We start from the raw sequence: 21,316 nt of genomic DNA on the forward strand, positions 1-21,316 counted from the left end.
CCCTTCACATCCTCTTTCCCACCATTCCTCCCCTTTAGTTTATGTCCACGTGTCTCAAGTTCTTTAGATTCTATATTTCCCATACTATTCTTGCCCTACCCTTTATCTATTTTCTACCTATCATCTATGCTACTTATTCTCTGTACCTTCTACCCCCTTCTCCTCCTCCCATTCCCCTGTTGCTAACCCTCCATGTGTTCTTCATTTCTATGGTTCCACTCCTGATCTAGCTGTCCTCTTGGTTTGCTTTTGTTTTAGGTGTGGTTGTTAGTAACTGTAAGTTTGCTGTCCTTTCACTGTTCATATTTTTTGTCTTCTTTTTCTTAGATAAGTCCCTTTAACATTTCATATAATAAGGGCTTGGGATGATGAATTCCTTGAATTTGATCTTATCTGAGAAGTACTTTATCTGTCCTTCCATTCTAAATGAAAGCTTTGCTGGATAGAGCAGTCTTGGCTGTAGGTCTTTGGATTTCATGACTTGGAATACTTCTTTCCAGCCCCTTCTTGCCTGTAATGTCTCTTTTGAGAAATCTGCTGACAGTCTGATGGGTACTCCTTTGTAGGTGAGTGTCCCCTTATCTCTTGCTGCTTCTAGAATTCTCTCCTTCATTTGAATCTTGGCTAATGTACTTATGATGTGCCTTGGTGTGTTCCTTCTTGGGTCCAACTTCTTTGGCACTCTCTGAGCTTCCTGGACTTCCTGGAAGTCTATTTTCTTTGCCAGATTGGGGAAGTTCTCCTTTATTATTTGTTCAAATAAGTTTTCCACTTGTCTCTCTTCCTCTTCCCCTTCTGTTATCCCTATAATTCGGATGTTGGAACGTTTAAAGATGTCCTGGGGGTTCCTAAGCCTCTCCTCAGTTTTTTGAATTCTTGTTTCTTCATACCTTTCTGTTTCGTCATTTTTTTTCCTTCTGGTCCGCTCCCTTGATTTGAGTCCCAGTTTCCTTTGCATCACTATTGGTTTCCTGTGCATTTCCCTTCATTTCACTTAGTTTAGCCTTCATTTGTTCCTCTAATTTGTGACTGAAATTAACGAGTTTTGTGAGCATCCTGATCACCAGTATTTTGAACTGTGCATCTGATAGGTTGGCTATTTCTTGGTTGCTTAGAGTTATTGGCTCTGGGGCTTTGAGTTCTTCTTGAGCCATAATGTTTTGATTTGTTTGAGCCTGTTACTTATGAGGGGCATAGCCCTAGGTGTTTACTAGGGTGGGGTGACCCAGTGGCTGGGTTGTGATGCTGTATGTGGGGGTGGGGTCAAAGAGGGGCAATGGCAGTTCCCTCTGCTGCTTCCCACCACTGGGGTCTGTGTGTCTGTCTCACTGCTTGCTCCTTCACCTTGTTTATCTGCATGTGAATGTGTGACAGCAGTAAGCCTGCCACCCTTGCGCCCTCACTGGGTCTGCCTGTTGCAACCCCATGCCTGGGATCTGCCAACCACTGCCTGCGTGCCTGGATGGAGTTTTCCTGTGCAACCCTGCTCCACCAGCCACTGGCTCCACCCCTTTTACCAGGCTGGCTGAACAGTTCGTTGTTGTTGGACTTTTGTATAGTTCAATTTTCTGTGTTTTGGTTTAGTTTTTGTTAGTAAAACTTTGTTGTCTTTAAACTTGGTTGTGCGAGGAGGCACAGTGTTTCCACCTACGCCTCCGTCTTGGCCCTGGATTTTTCTTTATTTCACTTCGTATAGCCTTCAAATCTTCCTTTATTCTGCAACCATATTCAGCCATTTCTGCGAGCAGCCTGATTACCAGTGTTTTGAACTCTGCGTCTGATATGTTGGCTGCTTTCTTGTCCCTTAGTTCTTTTTCTAGACTTTTGATCTATTCTTTCATTTGGGCCATATTTCTTTGTCTTGGCATACCTGTTACATTGTAAGGGGCAGAGCCTTAGTTATTCGCCAAGGTGGGGCTACCTAGTTTGATGTGTTGTGGTACTGTATGTGGGGGAGGGGCCAGAAAGGGAACAATGCTGCTTGCTTGGCTTTTGGTCTACTTTTAAGAGATGGGCAGTTTTGCCCACCACAATAACCCCCACAACCCCCACAAGTTTTTACAGCCAGAGGTTTTGAGGGTTTATTTTGCCAATGCTGGAACTCTGGGTTGCATGGTCTGTCTAGCTCCCGAGTTGTTCCTTCTAGTTTATCCACATGTGAATGTGTGGCAGCCCTCTTTGCCCTGATTGCCCATCTATGCCCCTCCTACCAGTCTGGGTGAATGTTTCTTTTTCAACTCCTTGGCTGTTGGACTTCCATACACTTTGATTGTCTGGAAGATCTGGTTGGTTTTCATTTTTAATTTTTTTGTCTTTTGGTTGTGTGAAGAGGCAAAGTGTATCTACCTACACCTCCATCTTCGCTGGAAATTATTTCATGTTTCTATGCCTCTGTTTGTATTCTGTTCATCAGTTTATTTTTTTATTAGTTTCCACATATGAACGAAGTCATATGGTGTTTGTCTTTCCCTGCCTGGCTTATTTCACTTTACATAATAATCTCCAGTCCATCCATGCTGTCACAAAATGTAATATTTCCTTTTTTATGGCCAAGCAGTGTCCCACTGTGTAAATGTACAGTAGCTTTTTTATCCACTCATCTGCTAATGGGCACTTGGGCCATTTTCAGATCTTGGTGATGGTGAATAATGCTGCAGTGATCATAGGGGTGCATATATTTGTTTAAAGTAGTGTTTCATATTCATAGGATATATTCTCAGAATTAAGATTGCTGGGTCAAAAGAAAGTTTAAAAAAATTTTGGGGGGGTGACTCCATATTGCATTTCACATGGGCTGTGTCAATCTGCATTCCCACAAATAGTGCAGGAGGGTTCACTTTTCTACACATCCTCGCCAGTGCTCGTTTGTTGATTTATTGATGGTAGCCATTCTTTTTAAAAATCTTCACCTGAAGATATGTTTTTGTTGATTTTAGAGACAGAGTAGAGGGTGGGGGTGGAGAGAGAGAGAGAGAGAGAGAGAGAGAGAGAGAGAGAAGCATTGTGCCCCAAGAGGAAGTTGAACCTGTAACCTTTTGGTGTACAGAATGATGCTGCAACCAACTGAGCTACTCAGCCAGGTTTATAAGTTCTTCATGTATTTTAGAAATTAATTTCTTATCATTGTTGAATATGTTCTTTTATTCAGTGGGTTGTCTTTTCATTATGTTGATGGGTTCTTTTGCTATACCATATTTTTAATCTATTCATCTATTGATGGACACTTATTTTGTTTCTATTTCTTGGCTATTGTAAAAAGTGCACCAATGAACGTGGAGGTGTACACATCTCTTCAATATAGTGATTTTATTTCATTCAGATATTTTTCCTAGAAGTGCAATCACTGGATCATATGGAAGTTTTAGTTTTAGTTTTTTTGAGGAAAGTCCACACTGTTTTCTATAGTGTCTGCACCAGTCTGCATTCCCACCAAAAGTGCACAAGTGTTCTGTCTTTTCCATGTCTATGCCAGCATTTGTTATATCCTTTCTTTTTAGTGGCAGTTCATTTTAATAGGTATGAGGTGATATCTTACTGTAATTTTGATTTGAATTTCTCTAATGATTAGTGATGTTGAGCACCTTTTCATGTTGGCTTTTTGAGTATCTTCTTTGGGAAAATGTCTATTCAGGTCCTTTGCCCATTTTAGAAATAAATTATCTGTTTCTTTTTGCTAATTAGTTGTATGAGTTCTTCATATATTTTGGATATGAATTCCTTATCTAATATATGGTGTGCAAATACTTATTTCTCATTCCATAGGTTGTCTTCCAACTTTGTTGGTGGTTTCTTTTTTCTGCAGAAGCTTTTTAGTTTGATGTCACCTGCTCCTTTTGTTGCTTGTGCCTTAGGTGCTACAGTAAAAAAATCATTGCTAAGAGTCAGGTCAAGGAGTTTTTTTTCCTATTTTTTTCTAGTGGTTTTATGGTTTCAGGTCTTACATTTAAGTCTTTAGTCTATTTTAAGTTAATATTTGTAAGTAGTATAAGGTAGTGGTCTAGTTTCATTCTTTTTACATGTGAATATCAACTTTTCCCAGCACCATTTATTGAAAAGACTGTCTTTTTTATTTTTTAAACACAATTAACGTTTATTTATTTTTATTTTTGAAATATATTTTATTGAATATTGAACCATCCTTGCATCCCTGGGATGAATCCCACTTGGTCATGGTGTACGATATTTTTGATGTATTGTTGAATGTGATTTGCCAATACTTTATTGAGGATTTTAGCGTCTATGTTCACCAGTGATATTGGCCTGAAGTTTTCTTTCTTTGTTGTGTCTCTATCTGGTTTTGGAATTAGGATGATGCTGGCTTCATAAAAAGAGTTTGGGAGTTTTCCATCATTTTGGATTTTTTGGAATAGTCTGTGAAGAAGAGGAGTTAGCTCTTCCTTAAATGCTTTGTAGAATTCTCCTGTGAAACCATCTGGTCCAGGACTTTTGTGTGTTGGGAGATTTTTGATTACTGCTTCAATTTCATTTGCTGTTATTGGTCTAGTCAGGCTTTCTGCTTCTTCTTTACTGAGTTTTGGAAGATTATATTTTTCTAGAAATTTGTCCATTTCACCTAAGTTTTCAAATTTCTTGGCATACAGTTCTTCACAGTACTTTCTTACAATCCCTTCTATTTCTGTGGTATCAGTTCCTACCCTTTGCAACATCATGGATGGAACTGGAAAGCATTATGCCCAGTGAAATAAGCCAGGTGGTGAAAGACAAATACCATATGATATCACCTTCAACAGGAACCTAAACAACAAAACAAACAAGCAAGCAAAATATGGCCAAAGACACTGAAATACAGAACAGGCTGACAGTGACCAGAGGGGAGAGGGGAAAGTATCACAGGGGAAAAGGGGAAGGATTCACAGGAACAAGTATAAAGGACACATGGACAATAACTAAGGTGGGGGACGGAAATGGGAGGGAGGTGGGGAGCACTGGGGAGGTGGGCAGGGCTGGGAATATAAGACAGAAAACTGTACTTGAACAATAATTAAATAAAAAATATATTTTATTGATTATGCTATTACAGTTGTCCCATTTCTCCCCCTTTATTCCACTTTTCCCTGCATACCTCCTCCCACTATCATTTCCCACCACCTTAGTTCATGTTCATGGGTGGTACATATAAGTTCTTTGGCTTCTACATTTCCCATACTATTCTTAACCTCCCCTTGTCTATTTTCTAACTACCATTTATGTTACTTATTCTTTGTACCTTTTCTTCCATTCCCCCTCCCATTCCCAGCTTATAACCCTCCATGTGATCTCCATTTCTGTGGTTCTGTTCCTGTTCTAGTTATTTGCTTAGTTTGTTTTTGGTTTTGTTGTCGATAGTTGTAAATTTCTTGTCATTTTATGGTTCATAGTTTTTTTTATCATTTTCTTTTTCTTAGATAAGTCCCTTTAACTTTTCATATAGTAAGGGGTTGGTGATGATGAACTCCTTTAACTTGACTTTATCTGGGAAGCACTGTATCTGCTCCTCCATTCTAAATAATAGCTTTTCTGGATAGAGCAATCTTGGATGTAGGTCCTTGCCTTTCCTGACTTGGAATACTTCTTCCCTGCCCCTTCTTGCCTGCAAGGTTTCTTCTGAGAAATCAGCTGATAGCCTTATGGGAACTCCTTTGTAGGTAACTGTCTCCTTTTCTCTTGCTGCCTTTAAGATTCTGTCTTTATCTTTAATCTTTAATGTAAGTATGATGTGCCTTGGTGTGTGCTTTCTTGGATCCAACTTCTTTGGGACTCTCTGAGCTTCCTGGACTTCCTGGAAGTCTATTTCCTTTGCCAGATTGGGGCAGTTCTTCTTCATTATTTGTTCAAATAAGTTTTTGATTTCTTGCTCTTGTTCTCCTTCTGGCACCCCTATGATTTGGATGTTGGAACATTTTAAGTCGTCCCAGAGGTTCCTAAGCCTCTCCTCATTTTTTGAATTCTTGTTTCTTCATTTTGTTCTGGTTGAATGTTTCTTTCTTCCTTCTGGTCCACACTGTTGATTTGAGTTCAGGTTTCCGTCTCGTAACTGTTGGTTCCCCGTACATTCCCCCTTATTTCACTTTGCGTAGCCTTCACTCTTTCCTCTATTTTATGACCATACTCAACCCTTTCTGTGAGCATCTTGATTGCCAGTGTTTTGAAGTGTGCATCTGACAGGTTGGCTACCTCTTTGTCACTTAGTTGTATTTTTTTCTGGAGCTTTGATCTGTTCTTTCATTTGGGCCATTTTTTTTTGTCTTAGCATTCCTGTTATGTAGTAAGGGACAGAGCTTTAGGTATCCGCTAGGCTGGGGCAGCTCACATTACTACATTTTGGTGCCGTCTGTGGGGGAGAAGTCCAGGAGGGAATAATGCTACTTGTTCAGCTTTGAAGACACTGTATTTTCTCTACTGACTACTCTTGGCTCCCTTGTCAACCATTAGTTTGCTGTAAATACATATGTTTATTTCTGGGCTCTTGATTCTGTTCCTTTGGTCTATGTAACTGTTTTTATGCCAGTGTCATATTGTTTTGATGACTATAGCTTTATTATATAATTTGAAATCAGGAAGTATGATGCTTTCAGCTTAATTCTTTCTCAAGATTACTTTGGCTACATAGGATCTTTGTGGTTCCATTAGAATTTTATGATTATTTTTTCAACTTCTGTAAAAATTAGCATTGCAGTCTTGATATAAATTGCATTGAGTGTATAGATGGCTTCAAGTAATATACTCATTTTAACAACAATATTAATTCTTTATGAATAAGGAATATCTTTCAATTTCTTGTGTCATCTTCAATTTCTTTCATCAATGTCTTGTAGTTTTTAGTGTAGAGATCTTTAACCTCTTTGGTTAAGTGTACTCCTAAGTATTTTATTGGTTTTGATACTATCATAAATGGGATAGTCTTCACATTTATTTTATTTTTGGATAATTTATTATTAGTATATAGAAATGTTATTGACTTTTGTATGTTGATTTTGTATTCTGTATTTACTGGATTCATTGATTAAGTCTACCAGTTATTTGGTTGAGTCTTTAGGATTTTCTCTAGATAAAATCATGTCATCTGCTGTTAGGGGATGGGGGTAGGGACTGGGTGAGATGGGTGAAGGGATTAAGCAAAGAAACAAGGAGAAAGACTTATGGATGTGGATAACAGTGTGGTGATTGTCAGAAGGAAGGGTATTGGGGGGAGGTGAAAAAAAAGTAAAGGGAGGATAAATGGTGATGGAATGAGACCCAACTAAAGATGATGCATTATAGAATTGTATACCTGAAACTTATAAAATTTCACTGACCAATGTCACCTCAATAAGTTCAATTAAAAATAAAATATCACATCATTTGTAAATAGAGGCAATTTAGTTCTTTCCCTCTGAATTCTGGTGTCTTTTATTATTATTTTTTTGTCTGATTGCTCTGGCTAGGATTTTCAGTAATATGATGGGGATCACCCAAAACTGGAATTATGTTGTAGTCCAGGATTTCCCCACTAGGTGAGTGTTCTAGGAACTCATCTGTATCAGGGTACCAGCTGGTATTGTCAGGAGAAACTGTGTTCAGCTTCAGTGAAATTTTTTTGAAGGCTCTTTCAACACATTTGCCTGTTTCATCATGGATGATTTACAAGCACACTTGCCACCACTGTGCTAATTGTTCACTAGTTTTTGATTTAAAAAAATTGCATGACTCCCATGCCCCACCCACCCTATCCACCAGATTTCCTGGAGCGATTATTTTTCCCCCCAGGATAATAAAGTCCTCAAAGGGAAATGTTTTACTGATATGAAGGAGATGAAGCAAAAAATGGCAGAAGCAGTAAAAAGCATCACAGTTGACGGGTTTCAAAAACTGTTTTGAATGGTGGAAAAAATGACTCTGAGGTATATTGCATCAAATGGAGGGTATTTTGAATGTGACTGAAGTTTAAACATGTAAGAAAAAATACACAATTTTTAATAAATAACTTTTGTTTTTTGGAGGTCCCCCTAATATATTGAATAGAAATGATGAGAGTGGACACTCTTATCTTGTTCTTGATCTTAGAAATAAACCTTTCAACCCTTTACCATTGAGCATGGTGTTAACAGTGGGCTTGGCATACATGGACTTTATGATGTTGAGGCACATTCCTTCTACACCTGATTTGTTAGAAGTTTTTATTATGAATAAATGTTGAATTTTGTTAAATGTTTTTCTTCATCTACATAATCTTTATCTTGCATTCTACTAATATGATGTATCACATTTATTTGCATATTTTGAATCATTCTTGCATTCCAGGGATACATTCTCCTTAATCATGGTGAATGCTTTTAAATTTGGTTAACTAGTATTTTGTTGAGAATTTTTGCATTTATGTTCATCACGGCTATTGACCTATAGTTTTCTTTTGTTTTATGGTCTTTGTCTGATTTAGTACCAGGGTAATGCTGGCTTCATAAAATGAATTTGGGAGTATTCCTTCCTCTTTGATATTTTTTGGGCAGGATTTCAGTAATTCTTCTTTAAATGTTTTATAAAATTTACCAATGCATTCATCTTATTCTGGGCATTTCTATGTTGGCAGTTTTTTTATTACTAGTTAAGTTTTTTTTTTACTAGAAATTGATCTGTTTGGACTCTCTATTTCTTCTTGATTCACTATTGGTGAGTTGTATATTTCTAAGAATTTTTCTATTTATTTCTAGGTTGTCTAATTTGTTGCTTATAATTGTTCATAGTAGCATCTGATGATCTTTTGTATTTCTGTGGTATTAGATGCAATATCTTCTCTTTCATTTATAATTTTGTTGATTTGGGTCACCTATCTTATTTTTCTTGGTTTGTCTAGATAAAGGTTTGTCAATTTTGTTAATCTTTACAAAAATTTGCTCTTACTTTGTTAAATTTTCTATTGTTTTCCTGTTCTCTATTTTATTTGCTATAATCATTTAAAAATTTTGGTAGGTTTGGGCTTAGTTTGTTCTACTCTTGTATTTATTTGAGGTGTAAAGTTAGGTTTTTTATATATATGTTTATAGCTAGGGATGTTCTTATTAGAACTAATTTTTCTGCATCCCATAAGTTTTGGCATATTGTGTTTTCAGTATTTTGTTTGTTTCAAGATGCTATTTTACCCCTATAATTTCTTTTTTGACCCATTGGTTATTTGGGAGTGTTGTTTAATTTTCTTGTATTCTTGAATTTTCTAGTGTTCTTTCTGTTACTCATTTCTAGTTTCATATCATTTTAATCAGAGAAGATACTTGGTATAATTTCAGTTTTCTTGAAATTGCTAAAACTTGTCATGTGGCCTAACTTATTATTCATCCCATCAATGCTCCATGTGCACTTGAGAAAAATGTGTGTTTTTGCCATTGTTGTATAGAATGTTCCAATTGAATTTTATTGTCACTCAGTGGTGAAAGGCTGACAAAGTGCAAGGTGCTGGCAGCATTGGCTTCTTCTGAGGCTGGGAGGAAGAGCCTGCTTGGTGATTCTATTTCAGCTCTTGGCAATTCCCTGGTGTTCTTTGGCATTCCTTGGCTTCCAGATGCATCACCCCACTCTGAGCCTTCATGTCTCCATGGTGTACCTCCTGAGTTGGTTTGTGTCTGTTTGTGTCTGAATTTCCCCTTTTTGTAAAAATACCATTCACATTGGAATAGGGGTCATCTTAATGACCTCATCTTAACTATTTACATCTGCAATGCCACTATTTCTAAATAAAGTCACATTTTGAAATACTGGGGGCTAGGAATATATGAAGCTTTGGGGAAGCACAATTCAAACCATAATGTTCTATCTCTCTGTCAAAACTGGAATCATAATGTAACTGCTTTCTTATGTTATGCTTTTTAGTTTTATTGGACTACATTGCTGTGCTGGTATGTACTGATCTACGTACCAGCAAATACTATGGCAAATATCTCATGGAATCAATTGTGGTGATTTATTTAGCTACTTATTGAATGATGAAACTTTGGATTAGTTTCTAGTTTTTCACCATTACGAACAACTCTGACAAAAGCATATTTGTACATGCAACTTTATGTATATTTCTCTTGAGGTGATTTCACATAAGTGGAATTAATGAAGCAAAACTATCAGGCAATTTATGTTTTGTTAGGTACAGCCAAATTTTTTTTCTTTTTAAAGTATATTTTATTGATTATATTATTACAGTTTCCCAATTTTCTCCCTTTATCCTCCCTCTGCCCTGCATCTCCCAACCCTCTAGCATCCCCCTGCTTAGTTTGTGTACATGGGTTGTACATCCAAGTTCTTTGAGTTCTCTGTTTCCTACACCATTTTTTTACCTCTCCCCGTCTATTTTTTAAATATATTTTATTGATTATGCCATTGCAGCTGTCCCATTCCCCCCTTCATTCCCCTCCACCTTGCACACCCCTCCCCCACCACTCCCCCCTTTTGTTCATGTCCATGTGTCACAAGTTCTTTAGATTCTATATTTCCCATACTATTCTTGCCCTCCCCCTGTCTATTTTCTACCTACTGTCTATGCTACTTATTCTCTGTACCTTCTCCCCCCTTCTCTTCCTCCTACTCCCCTATTGATAACCCTCCATGTGATTTCCATTTCTATGTTTCTGCTCCCAATCTAGCTGCCCTCTTAGTTTGCTTTTCTTTTAGGTGTGGTTGTTAATAACTGTGAGTTTGCTGTCTTTTCACTGTTCATATTTTTCATCTTCTTATTCTTAGATAAGTCCCTTTAACATTTCATATAATAAGGGCTTGGTGATGATGAATTCCTTGAATTTGATCTTATCTGAGAAGCACTTTATCTGCCCTTCCATTCTAAATGAAAGCTTTGCTGGATAAAGCAATCTTGGATGTAGGTCCTTGCATTTCATGACTTGGAATACTTCTTTCCAGCCCCTTCTTGCCTGTAAGGTCTCTTTTGAGAAATCAGCTGATAGTCTGATGGGAACTGCTTTGTAGGTGAGTGTCCCCTTATCTCTTGCTGCTTCTAGGATTCTCTCCTTCATTTTAATCTTGGCTATGTAATTATGATGTGCCTTGGTGTGTTCCTTCTTGGGTCCACCTTCTTTGGGACTCTCTGAGCTTCCTGGATTTCCTAGAAGTCTATTTTCTTTGCCAGACTGGGGAAGTTCTCCTTTATTATTTGTTCAAATAAGTTTTCCACTCATGGCTGTTCCTCTTCCCCTTCTGGTACCCCTATAATTCAGATGTTGGAATGTTTAAAGATGTCCTGGAGGTTCCTAAGCCTCTCCTCATTTTTTTGAATTCTTGTTTCTTCATACCTTTCTGTTTGGTCATTTTCTTCTTCCTTCTGGTCCACTCACTGGATTTGAGTCCCAGTTTCCTTTCCATCACTATTGGTTTCCCGTGCATTTCCCTTCATTTCAATCAGTTTAGCCTTCATATGTTCCTCTAATTTGTGGCTTAAATCAACCAATTCTGTGAGCATCCTGATCACCAGTGTTTTGAACTGTGCATCTGAAAGGTTGGCTATTTCTTGGTCACTTAGAATTATAGGCTCTGGGGCTTTGAGTTCTTCTTGAGCCATAATGTTTTGATTTGTTCCAGCCTGTTATTTATGAGGGGCAGAACCCTAGGTGTTTACTAGGGCGGGGCGACCCAGTGGCTGGGTTGTGACACTGTATGTGGGGGTGGGGTCAGAGAGGGGGAAAAATGGCACTTTGCTCTGCTCCGCTCTCTCTCAGATTTCTGTCCTTTCTGTGGCTTCCCACAAGCAAATTGGGCCCCTCTGGTGCTAGTTCCTGGGTGTGGGGGTCCGTGTACTCTTCAGGACCCTGTGGGTCTCTCCAACGAACTCTCTGTGAGCCTGGGAGCCTCTCCTGGCCCCTCGACCCTGAGAAAGTCTTTCCAGTTGGTGCTTTAAGGCTCCAGTTCCCACTGGGGCCCTAGCCTGAGCCGTCTGTCTCACTGTTCACTCTTTTGCTTGGTTTATCTGCATGCAAATGTGTGACCACAGTCAGCCAGCCTCCCTGTGCCCTCACTGGGTCTGCCCATCACCACCCTACGCCTAGGATCCACCAACCACCTCCGCCTCCATTCCTGGGTCCTGGGTTGGTTGGACTGAACGATCTTTCCAGCCCGACCCTGCTCCTCCGCCGACTCCGCCCCTCTTACCAGTCTGGCTGAGTGGTTTGTTGTTGTCAGATTTCTGTACAGTTCAATTTTCACTCTTTTGACTGCTTTTTTGTTTCTAAAACTTTGCTGTCTTTAAATTTGGTTGTGGGAGGGGGCACAGTGTTTCCACCTATGCCTCAGTCTTGGCCGGAAGTCTACCTCTCCCCATCTGTTTTATGCCTACCAATTATGCTTCTTCTTCCCTGTACCTTTTCTCTCCTATTCCTTTCTTCTCCCTCCCCACTGAAAACCCTCCATGTGAGGTCCATTTCTATGACTCTGTTCCTGTTCTAGTTGCTTATTTTTTGTTTTCCTTTTCTTTTAGGTTCATTTGTTGATAGTTGTGAGTTTGTTGTCATTTTACTGATCATATTTTTGATCTTGTTTTCTTAAATAAGTCTCTTTAATTTTTCATATAATTAGGACTTGGTGATGAACTCCTTTAACTTGACCTTATCTGAGAAGCACTTTATCTATCCTTCCATTCTAAGTGATAGCTTTGTTGGATAGAGTAATCTTGGATGTACTTGGATTATCCAAGTCATTTTCATGACTTCGGATACTTCTTTCCAGCCCCTTCTTGCCTGCAATCTTTCTTTGGAGAAATCAGCTGGTAGCCTTATGGGGACTCCTTTGTAGGTAGCTCTCTCCTTTCCTCTTGCTGCCTTTAACATTTTCCCTTTATTTTAATCTTAGGTAACTTAATGATGATGTGCCTTGATCTGTTCCTCTTTGGGTCTAACTTCTTTGGGACTCCCTGAGCTTCCTTGACTTCCTGGAAGTCTATTTTCTTCACCAGATTGGGGAACTTTTTCTTCATTGTTTGTTCAGATAAGTTTTCCATTTCTTGCTCTTGCTATTCTCCTTCTGGCACCCCTATAATTCAGATATCGGAACATTTCAAGTTGTCCCAGAGGTTCCTAAGTATCTCTTCTTTTTTTTTTTTTGAATTCTTGTTTCTTCATTCTGTTCCAGTTGGATGTTTATTTCTTCCTTTTGTTCCAAATCATTGACCTGAGTCTTGCTTTCCTTCCTGTCACTCTTGGTTCCCTGAGTGCTTTGCTTTGTTTCATTTTAAGCATCTTTCATTTTTTGATGAAGCTCAATCAGTTCTGTGAGCATTCTGATTACCAGGGCTTTAAAGTCTCCATCAGATAGGTTGGCTATCTCCTCATTCCTTATCTCTTTTTCTGAAGTTTTGCTCTTTCTTTCATTTGGGCCCTATTTCTTTGCCTCAGGGCATCTATTAAATTGTAAGTGGGGGGGGGGCCTAGGTATTCACCAGGGCGGGGCAACCCTCTTTGCTGTACTGCCAGACTGCCTGTGGGCAAGGGGCCAGAGAGGGAACAGTGCTGCTCCCCTGCTCATCTCTAGCCCCACTTTCCAATGAACTCTCCTGTGGGACTGGGAGTTTCTCCCACTGTGCAACAGCCCTAGTCTGCAGTCAACTCTGAGTCAGGTTTCCAGTTCAGGCATCTCTGCCCACATGGTCCAAAGCCTCACTGTGGGTTCTCTCTGTCTGCTGCCTTACTGGTCTGGTTGTTTTGGTTGACTGTATCTTTAATTCCTTGGCTATCAGAGTTCCATGCAGTTTGCTTTTTGGCACTTCTGGTTGTTTATTAATTTTAGGTTTGTTGTTCTTCTTTTGGTTGTGTGAGGAAGTGAAGGGTTTCTATCTATGCCTCCATCTTGGCTGGAACTCCAAATTTTCTTCTTGAATTTTAGGCCATTATCTCTTTACCCCACCATTATACAAATGTCTTACACTGAGTACTTACAGGATCCTTTAGCCTTTGTAACCCACTCCCTACCTCACCCTTTGTCCTGTTCCTGCCTGTTCCTTAGGCCTCGCCTTGTTGAATATCAAGACATCCAGGAGGCTGATTAGCCAGCAAAAAGAGGACAATTTTAGTTAATAAATAAAAAAATGAGAAACAAAAAACTTTTGCTTCCCTCTACCTGTAATGTTTCTTTTACATAACACCCCAGAGGAAGCTTTCAAATGCAAATTTGACAAATTTGAGTATTTGCTTAAACTGCCTTCTTCACAAGTTCTTCTTCAAAGTCAGACTAAAGTTGGTGGCATGTGTCTGACCTGGGCTTGCAAGGCCGTCCCTGACAACTGCTAGTGGGCTGCTCTGCCCTCTTGCCCACCACACCCTCTGCTCTACTTTTAGTAGTGATGGATTCATTTTTGGTCCTAAGGGCCTTTCCTGCTCTTCCATCCTGCCCCACCCTTGTGCACTGTCTTCCTTGGCCTGGAGGGTCCCCTTATTCTCCCACCCCCAGCTTCCATCTAGGAAGCACCTTCTTCTCAGTCTTGAAGTAATTTCTTTCATCCTCTGTCTTTTTTCCACTTAAAAGAACAAATAAAAACAGCACCTCTATCTTGGTTTAGTAATGACTCAATGAGTTGATTCTATTAAAAGTCATCATCCCATACTAGGTACATAGTAAATGTTCAACAAATGTAAAATCTTCCTCAGTTTTTCTTTGTGAGATTTTTTTTTTCTGACATAAGGTGTATATCATTATTAAAATTTAGAAAAACAATATTTTTTAACTTAATATGGTGGATGAAATGATATCTGTGCTAAGTAAATGTGCGGCACAGTTGAACGGATCAGTTGAAACCAAGATACACAGTGTTGGTTGCCATGCTCTGACCCTAGTGGATGGGTTGGGAGGACTCACTTGTTCAGTTTTCTCAGCAGTTCATTATGTGCAGTGTGGCCTTCCCTCAGTTTCAGTGATTGCCAACATTCTGATCAGTCAGTTGTGAGTTATTCTCGACAACCTCTCCGTCTGCTTGTGACTGCTGCCACTTCACTATGTTCCTCAAACGTCTGTTTCAAAGTCCCTTTGAGTCCTTTTCCTGGAAATAGTGGTGATATTTGCCATTCTATAACTTTCAAAATATTCTTTCCTTCCCTTTTTGATGTGTGTCTCCAGTATCCTGGGATGTTCTCCGTTTTGCCGGTTTCTTAGTCTGTTTGAGCTGCCATAACAAGACTGCCATAGACTGGGTGGCTTAACCAGTGAACATTCATTTCTCACAGTTCTGGAGGCCAGAAGCACAAGATCACAGCTCTGACACAGGACCCATTTCCAAATGAGGGATCTTCAGGCCCACAGTCACTTGCCCACTGGGTTCTTTCCCAGTGTAGGGCGAGGGAGCTCTTGGAGTCTTAATTAGAAGGGCACCTATCCTGTGTTGAGGTCCCCACACTGGAGACCTGATCAAACCTCCCAAAGGCCCCACCTCCTAATGCCATCACACTGCCAGTTACAAATTTCACATATGGGTTTTAGAGGGATAAAAACAGTAGGTCTATAACAGCTAGTAATCCTGCACATTCCTTCTGCGTGTTTCCTAAGGACCTCTGGTGAACTTCTTAGCTGGAGACAAAGCTTACTAGAAGCTACTTGTGACTGGCTTGGTTTCTGCTCATCCCTCCTGGGTCCACTTCCTCCTTCATCCTGCTGACTCTTCTATTTTGCTCTGACTCAGGGGAAGATGGAGAGCAGGGGGCAGATCAGCACTTTATTTCCTTGACAATCTGTTCATACTCCACGGTCTGAACAACTTCTTTCTGTGTTCTCACTTTTCCTGATTTTCAGACCCATTAGAGCTCACCAACATGTGATTATTAAAACTTCTGGTATGAAGAAATGTGATTGTATGAGAAGTTCTTCAACCAAGGTCTCCAGCCTCGCATGTGTGCCTTTCTGTAACTGTGTCCCACCCTCTGAGTGCTATGCAGGAGTGGCAGCTCTCTATTCCAGGGCCCTCGTGCTCTTGTTGGCTAAGAAAACAAGCTCACTTGACCCAACTAGTGCATCCAAACCTTAATGCTACAGAGTGCAATTCACTCTGAGGCCTTTGTGCCTCCAGGGGTGCTTATAGCGAAGTCAGTGTGCTCTAAGCACACTGGACAGGTGGGCAGCAGGCAGCGGTGACCCTAGAAGGCTTAAATCTGGGCTCCCTCTCCACCACACCCTTGCTCTTTGACCTTAAGAGAAACACACAATTTTATGAGCCTGAGATTTCTCATCTGTAAAAAATATGCAACACTGACTATTGCATGGCCACCTTGCCTGGCTGATGTAAGAATCAAGTAAGGCAGGTTTCTGCAGTGCTATGGAACTACCTGAGATGGAAGAAGCAGTGAAGAGGAGCATTCCCAGCCTATGGGCCTCTGTGTGAGGAGGAGGACTGTGGAGGTGTCTGGCTGAATTTGCTTTTACTCTCTCTTCTTCCGACGCCAGCACAGTGTCTGCTGAGACTGTCACTTGTGTGTCTTGTGGGACCAGAGACAGGGATTTGTGCTTCCTCAGGTTATCTGTGGGGCTGGTTCAGACCTCTCTGAGGAAGTATGAAGCTTTTCCGATAAGATGAGGCTCCATGGTGAAGAGCCATGTGGTGTCCAAGGAAGGCTGCACCCTGAGGGCTTGTCCTGCTTCCTCTACAGGCTGGTGAAGGTGGGCCTTACATCCGGTTGTTGTCTGGCTCTGTCCTCGGTGCTCAGTGCTAACCAGAACCTCACACACCTTTACCTGCGAGGCAATGCTCTTGGAGACATGGGTGTGAAGCTGTTGTGTAAGGGACTCTTGCACCCCAACTGCAAGCTTCAGATGTTGGAGTAAGTTCCTTAGCTTGTCACAATGATGGGAGGATGGTGGGGTCAGGGTTGGGGAAGTGATGATGAGATCATCGGTACCTAAGAAGTGATGCTGTGACCAAACCACGGGGCTGGGGCTGGGGGGCTCTCCCTCCAGGTGGCTGATGGTGAGGTCTGGGGCTCTACTTACCACCAGCCTCTCTACCACAAGACAGTGTGCATGGTGTGGATCTTGTGCTCTAAGGAAATTCAGGGGGGACATCAAATTTGGGAAAAATCAATTCAGAAACTGCTACTGCTGATTGGATCTGGATAATCCAGTAGCCTGGAAAAAAAATACTCTCATCTGCAAAGAATAACCATGGCACATACAATTACTCTGTGCTTGTAAAAAGTTCATCCTGCACTTTTTATTTGAAACATTACAGGCCAAGCTCAGGGAGACCTGGGGGAGGGTAAGGGGACATTTTCTTTGAATTGCTCTCTTTCTTGCAGACTAGACAACTGTAGCCTCTCCTCACACTGCTGTTGGGATCTCTCCACACTCCTGACCTTCAACCAGAGCCTGAGACAGCTGAGCCTGGGCAGCAATGACCTAGGCGATCTTGGGGTCATGCTGTTCTGCAAAGTGCTGAGACAGCAGAGCTGCCTCCTGAAAAGCCTCCAGTAAGTGCTCCCTGCAGGGTATGAGGGCCACTTACCAAAAACCGAGGTGGTTTTTTTGTACTCAGGTGAAAGTTGGGCCTGGGCTAGCTGTTGCAGATATTTTATAAAAAGGGTAGAGAAGCTATGAACTACATATTCTACTTCATCCAGACATTGAGAATATTCAAGGGTCCGTTGGAATGAAAAGACTTTCCTCTCACAATCTTGAAAGAAATGTGAGGCCCAGAGAAAGTAGCCAAATGGAGTTGTTGCTCTGCAGAGGCTTGGACTTTGCAGACCTAGACCTATCTGCGGTTCATCCTGATTGCAAAGGTCTTGGCATAGAGGGTGTTGTTGGTCTTGTTTATGAGGATTTCTTAAAGGAGAGAGAGTGCCTCAGAAACAGCAAGGAAGGAAGTTCCATCACATTCAGCCAGCTCAGTGTGGGGCAGCCGCTGGCTCCCTTCAGTGCCAGGATCCCCTCGAGAGGTGCCTACCTCTCTAGGAAGAGCTTCCATGAGTGTCACAGTCAGCACCTTGGGCCACACTCCCCAAGGCACACCCCAAGGCCACGCCTCCACTGCACATCCCCAAGGCCATACCCCCACTGCACAAGGTTCCTTCCTTGGCTGGTGAGACCACATGCTGTCCTTGGTATTTCCCCCTACTTCATAGCTGTTTCTGCTCAGTCTTCTTTTTTGCTTATCATTGTCCTGATATTTACATGCTGAATTCCCTGGGACTCAACCATCATCTCATTTTCCTTCTCTACATTTTCTCCTTCATACATATTGTCCAGTTTTCTGGCTTTACCCTACATGTGCTATACCCCCCCCCCCCCCAGTTTATATCTCCATGAATACCATGTCCAAATGCTTATCTGCCCCACCCACTTGGGTGTCTGATAAGCCTCCCAGACTTAAATGTTCAGATCCAAATCTGGGCCATTCCACTCTGTCTGAAACTGCTCCTTCCTAGTCTCAGTCTGGTAACTGTCTGAACTTCTCACGCCAGAGAAGGCTGATGCCACTTTTGATACCCCCCTCCCTTCTGCTTGTCCACTCTGCAGGCATGTCCTGTGTGCTCTGCTCCCACAGCAGACCCACTCATTGACCACCTCGTGCCAGCTTCATGGTTCTCACCCCAGTTCAGGCTGCCATTACCTCTTGTCTGGATTGTTGCGCTGGCTTCTGCCAGACCCTTCCGCATCTATTTTCTTGCCACAGAAGAGGGAGTGTGCATCTGAAACAGGAGTCCCCTCTGCCAACATGTACCAGGGACTTCCTGTCATATTCACAGAGAGTGTCAAAGGACCTGTGTGATCTAGTCATGCTGGTTCTGCAAGTTCATCCTCTTCTGGCCCTGTTCCTTCTGCTCCTTGCACACTGGCCTCCTTGTGCTGTCACACAGACATGCCCTCCCTGAACGTCCACCTACTGTTTCCTCTGCCTGGAACCCTCCCCTTGGGATATCCATGAGCCTCATTCCCACACCCCTCACTGATCTGCCAAATGATCTTCCTCAGAGCAAGTATTTCCTGCCATCCTGTTGAGAACAGCAGGCCAGTGCACTTTCTTCTTCCCTTCTTGTTTTCGCCCAGTGTTGACCACCGTCGTGTGCACTAGGCATTTTTTTTGTTTGTCATCTATGTCCTACCCCAGGAATATAAATTCTATTAACCCAGGGACCTCTGACCTTGTCCATGACCTCAAGGCCAGAACTGACTGGAATGCAGGTTTGAACAGAAGTTAGAGTCAGTATTGCATCCTTGGTCCAACACAGTGGAGCACCTTAGCTACAGGAAAAGCCAAATGCTCCAGAGCTAAGAAACAAAGGGAGGGATTGATCAGGATGAACCAGGCAGTTGCTGCATGGGGTCACTGACCCAGCACCCAAGGTCACTCTGAGGATAAGGGACAGGCTCCAGATAGACTGGGGCATCCACAGATGCAGTCAGCCTGTCCTGCCACCTTGGATGCCACAAAAAATAGCACAGATGGGGTGCCTTGAGCAACAGACCTTCATTTCTCACAGTTCTGGAGGGAGGACAGTCGAGGGTCTGCCTGCTTGGTTTCTGGGGAAAGCTCTCTTCTGAGCTGGCAGTGGGCACCCTTGTGCTGTGTCCTCTCATGGCAGAGAGACTGAGAACACTTGTATCACCTCCTAGAAGAACACTAATTCCATCGTGAGGACCAACCCAGTGACCTGTGTAACCCTAATCACCTCCTGAAGGCTCATCTTCAAATACCAGCATATTGAGTTTAGGGCTTCAACATAGAAATTTTGGAGGAACATAAACTTTCAATCCACAACAAAATCAAGTCACAGTTGTTAGAAATGAGGCAAGACAAATAGCATGATTTCTCAGCTAAGTGGCAAGGAAAAGTTTAAAAAAGAGAGGGAGAAAGATTTTATGTTTAAGAAGACTTGAGAGCATAGCAAGCAATTTCAATGTGTGGACTTTATATGGCTCCGGATAAATGAACAGGATATAAAAAAATGACCAGACAGTTGAAGGAGTTTATTTTATTTTATTTATTTTTCTAAAGATTTTATTTATCTTTAGAGGGGAAGGAAAGGAGAGAGGGAGAGAAATATCAATGTATGGTTGCCTCTCGTGCGTGCCCTGCTGGGAACTGGCCTGCAACCCAGGCATGTGCCCTGACTGGGAATCGAACTGCGATCCTTTGGTTCACAGACCTGTGCTCAATCCACTGAGCTACACCAGCCAGGGCAGGTTGAAGAACTTTAAACCTATTGGACATATGTTGATATTAAAGAATTGTTGTTAACGTTTTAAGCTGTGATGATGGCATTGTGGTTATGTTTAAAAAGTCTTCATTTAGTGTCATTCCATGAGCTATTTATAGGTGACACACTGTCTTTAACTGAAACAGGATTGGCTGTTAATTGTCAAACCTGTGTAACAGGCACAGGGGATTCATCACACTATTCTCTCTATGATTGCATATGTTGAAACATTTTCAGACTTGAAGGTTCAAACAGAACACAAGTCATATTAGGTAGGAAGTGCAGTATTGAAACACTGAAAAGTGTGAAAGAACAAGGGAAGTGAGCTGAGAAGTTTAAGGCAAAAGCTCCGAGAGTGTTCATTTGAAGAGTGTAACTCCAGGCTCTCTGTTTGCTTTTACAGGTTGTGTAAAATGTATTTCAATTATGAGACAATCTGCGCATTAGAAACACTTCAAGAAGAAAAGCCCGAGTTGACTATTGTCTTTGAGTCTCCTCGGTAGTGCTGGCAGTGGGGCTGCCAGACCCCAGTGGCCAAGCCCAGCCAGCCCTGGGTGCATAAGTGTGAGGGAGCATGCCTCCAGCCTGGCCCTGCCTGGAGGAAGGCCAGCACTCTGCAGTCCTCAGCCATGTGGGAGGGCACGCTTGCCACCAGTGCCTTTGAGAGAGACTGGGAGCCTCTCCTTTCCCCAAGCTAAGGCTCAAGAGCCACAAAACTGTCCCCATGGCGTGGCTCTTGGTGCAGCACTTAGAGGATGGGCTCCTCTTGCTGACTTCGTGTAACTAACTCATTCACTGAAGCACTTTGTCCATCTTCTTCTTCCTCTTTTCACTGTCTCCAAATTGCTTCCCCTCATGTCTGTTCCCCTACTTTGTTCTGTTCATCCTGTCATCTTTTTCTTAACTGACCAGAATGGAATGAATTCACTATATATTATGCTGCAATTTTGTGACAGCAACTTATTTATTTTTAATTTTGTAAGAGTGATATTTTCTAATAAAATAATTCATGTTTATTGTTCCTGGTTGTATTTATTAAATTGTTTTCTTTGTTTTGATTTTAAAAAGGAGTGCCTAGAGATCTTTTTACTTATTTACCTAAACTACAAAAGATAAATTAAATTGCTTTATGAATTTAAAAATCTCTTTGCCAAATGATTTGATTATAATGAATGGAAAAT

General features: G+C 41.4%; 1 protein-coding gene across 1 annotated transcript in view; it reads left to right on the top strand.

Annotated features, from left to right (window-relative positions):
* Positions 1-21,114, top strand: part of NLRP3 (NLR family pyrin domain containing 3) — a 44,125-nt gene extending 23,011 nt beyond the window's left edge. The window contains exons 8-10 of the mRNA XM_037038683.1: positions 16,590-16,760; positions 17,235-17,405; positions 20,539-21,114. Of these exons, the coding sequence (XP_036894578.1) occupies positions 16,590-16,760; positions 17,235-17,405; positions 20,539-20,638 (442 nt within the window). The 3' untranslated portion in view covers positions 20,639-21,114. The remainder of the gene's footprint in view (positions 1-16,589; positions 16,761-17,234; positions 17,406-20,538) is intronic.
* The last annotated feature ends 202 nt before the right edge of the window (positions 21,115-21,316 follow it).

Source organism: Sturnira hondurensis, unplaced genomic scaffold (assembly GCF_014824575.4).
Source record: "Sturnira hondurensis isolate 20B ecotype Veracruz unplaced genomic scaffold, ASM1482457v3 Scaffold0024805, whole genome shotgun sequence".
NCBI lineage: Eukaryota > Metazoa > Chordata > Mammalia > Chiroptera > Phyllostomidae > Sturnira > Sturnira hondurensis.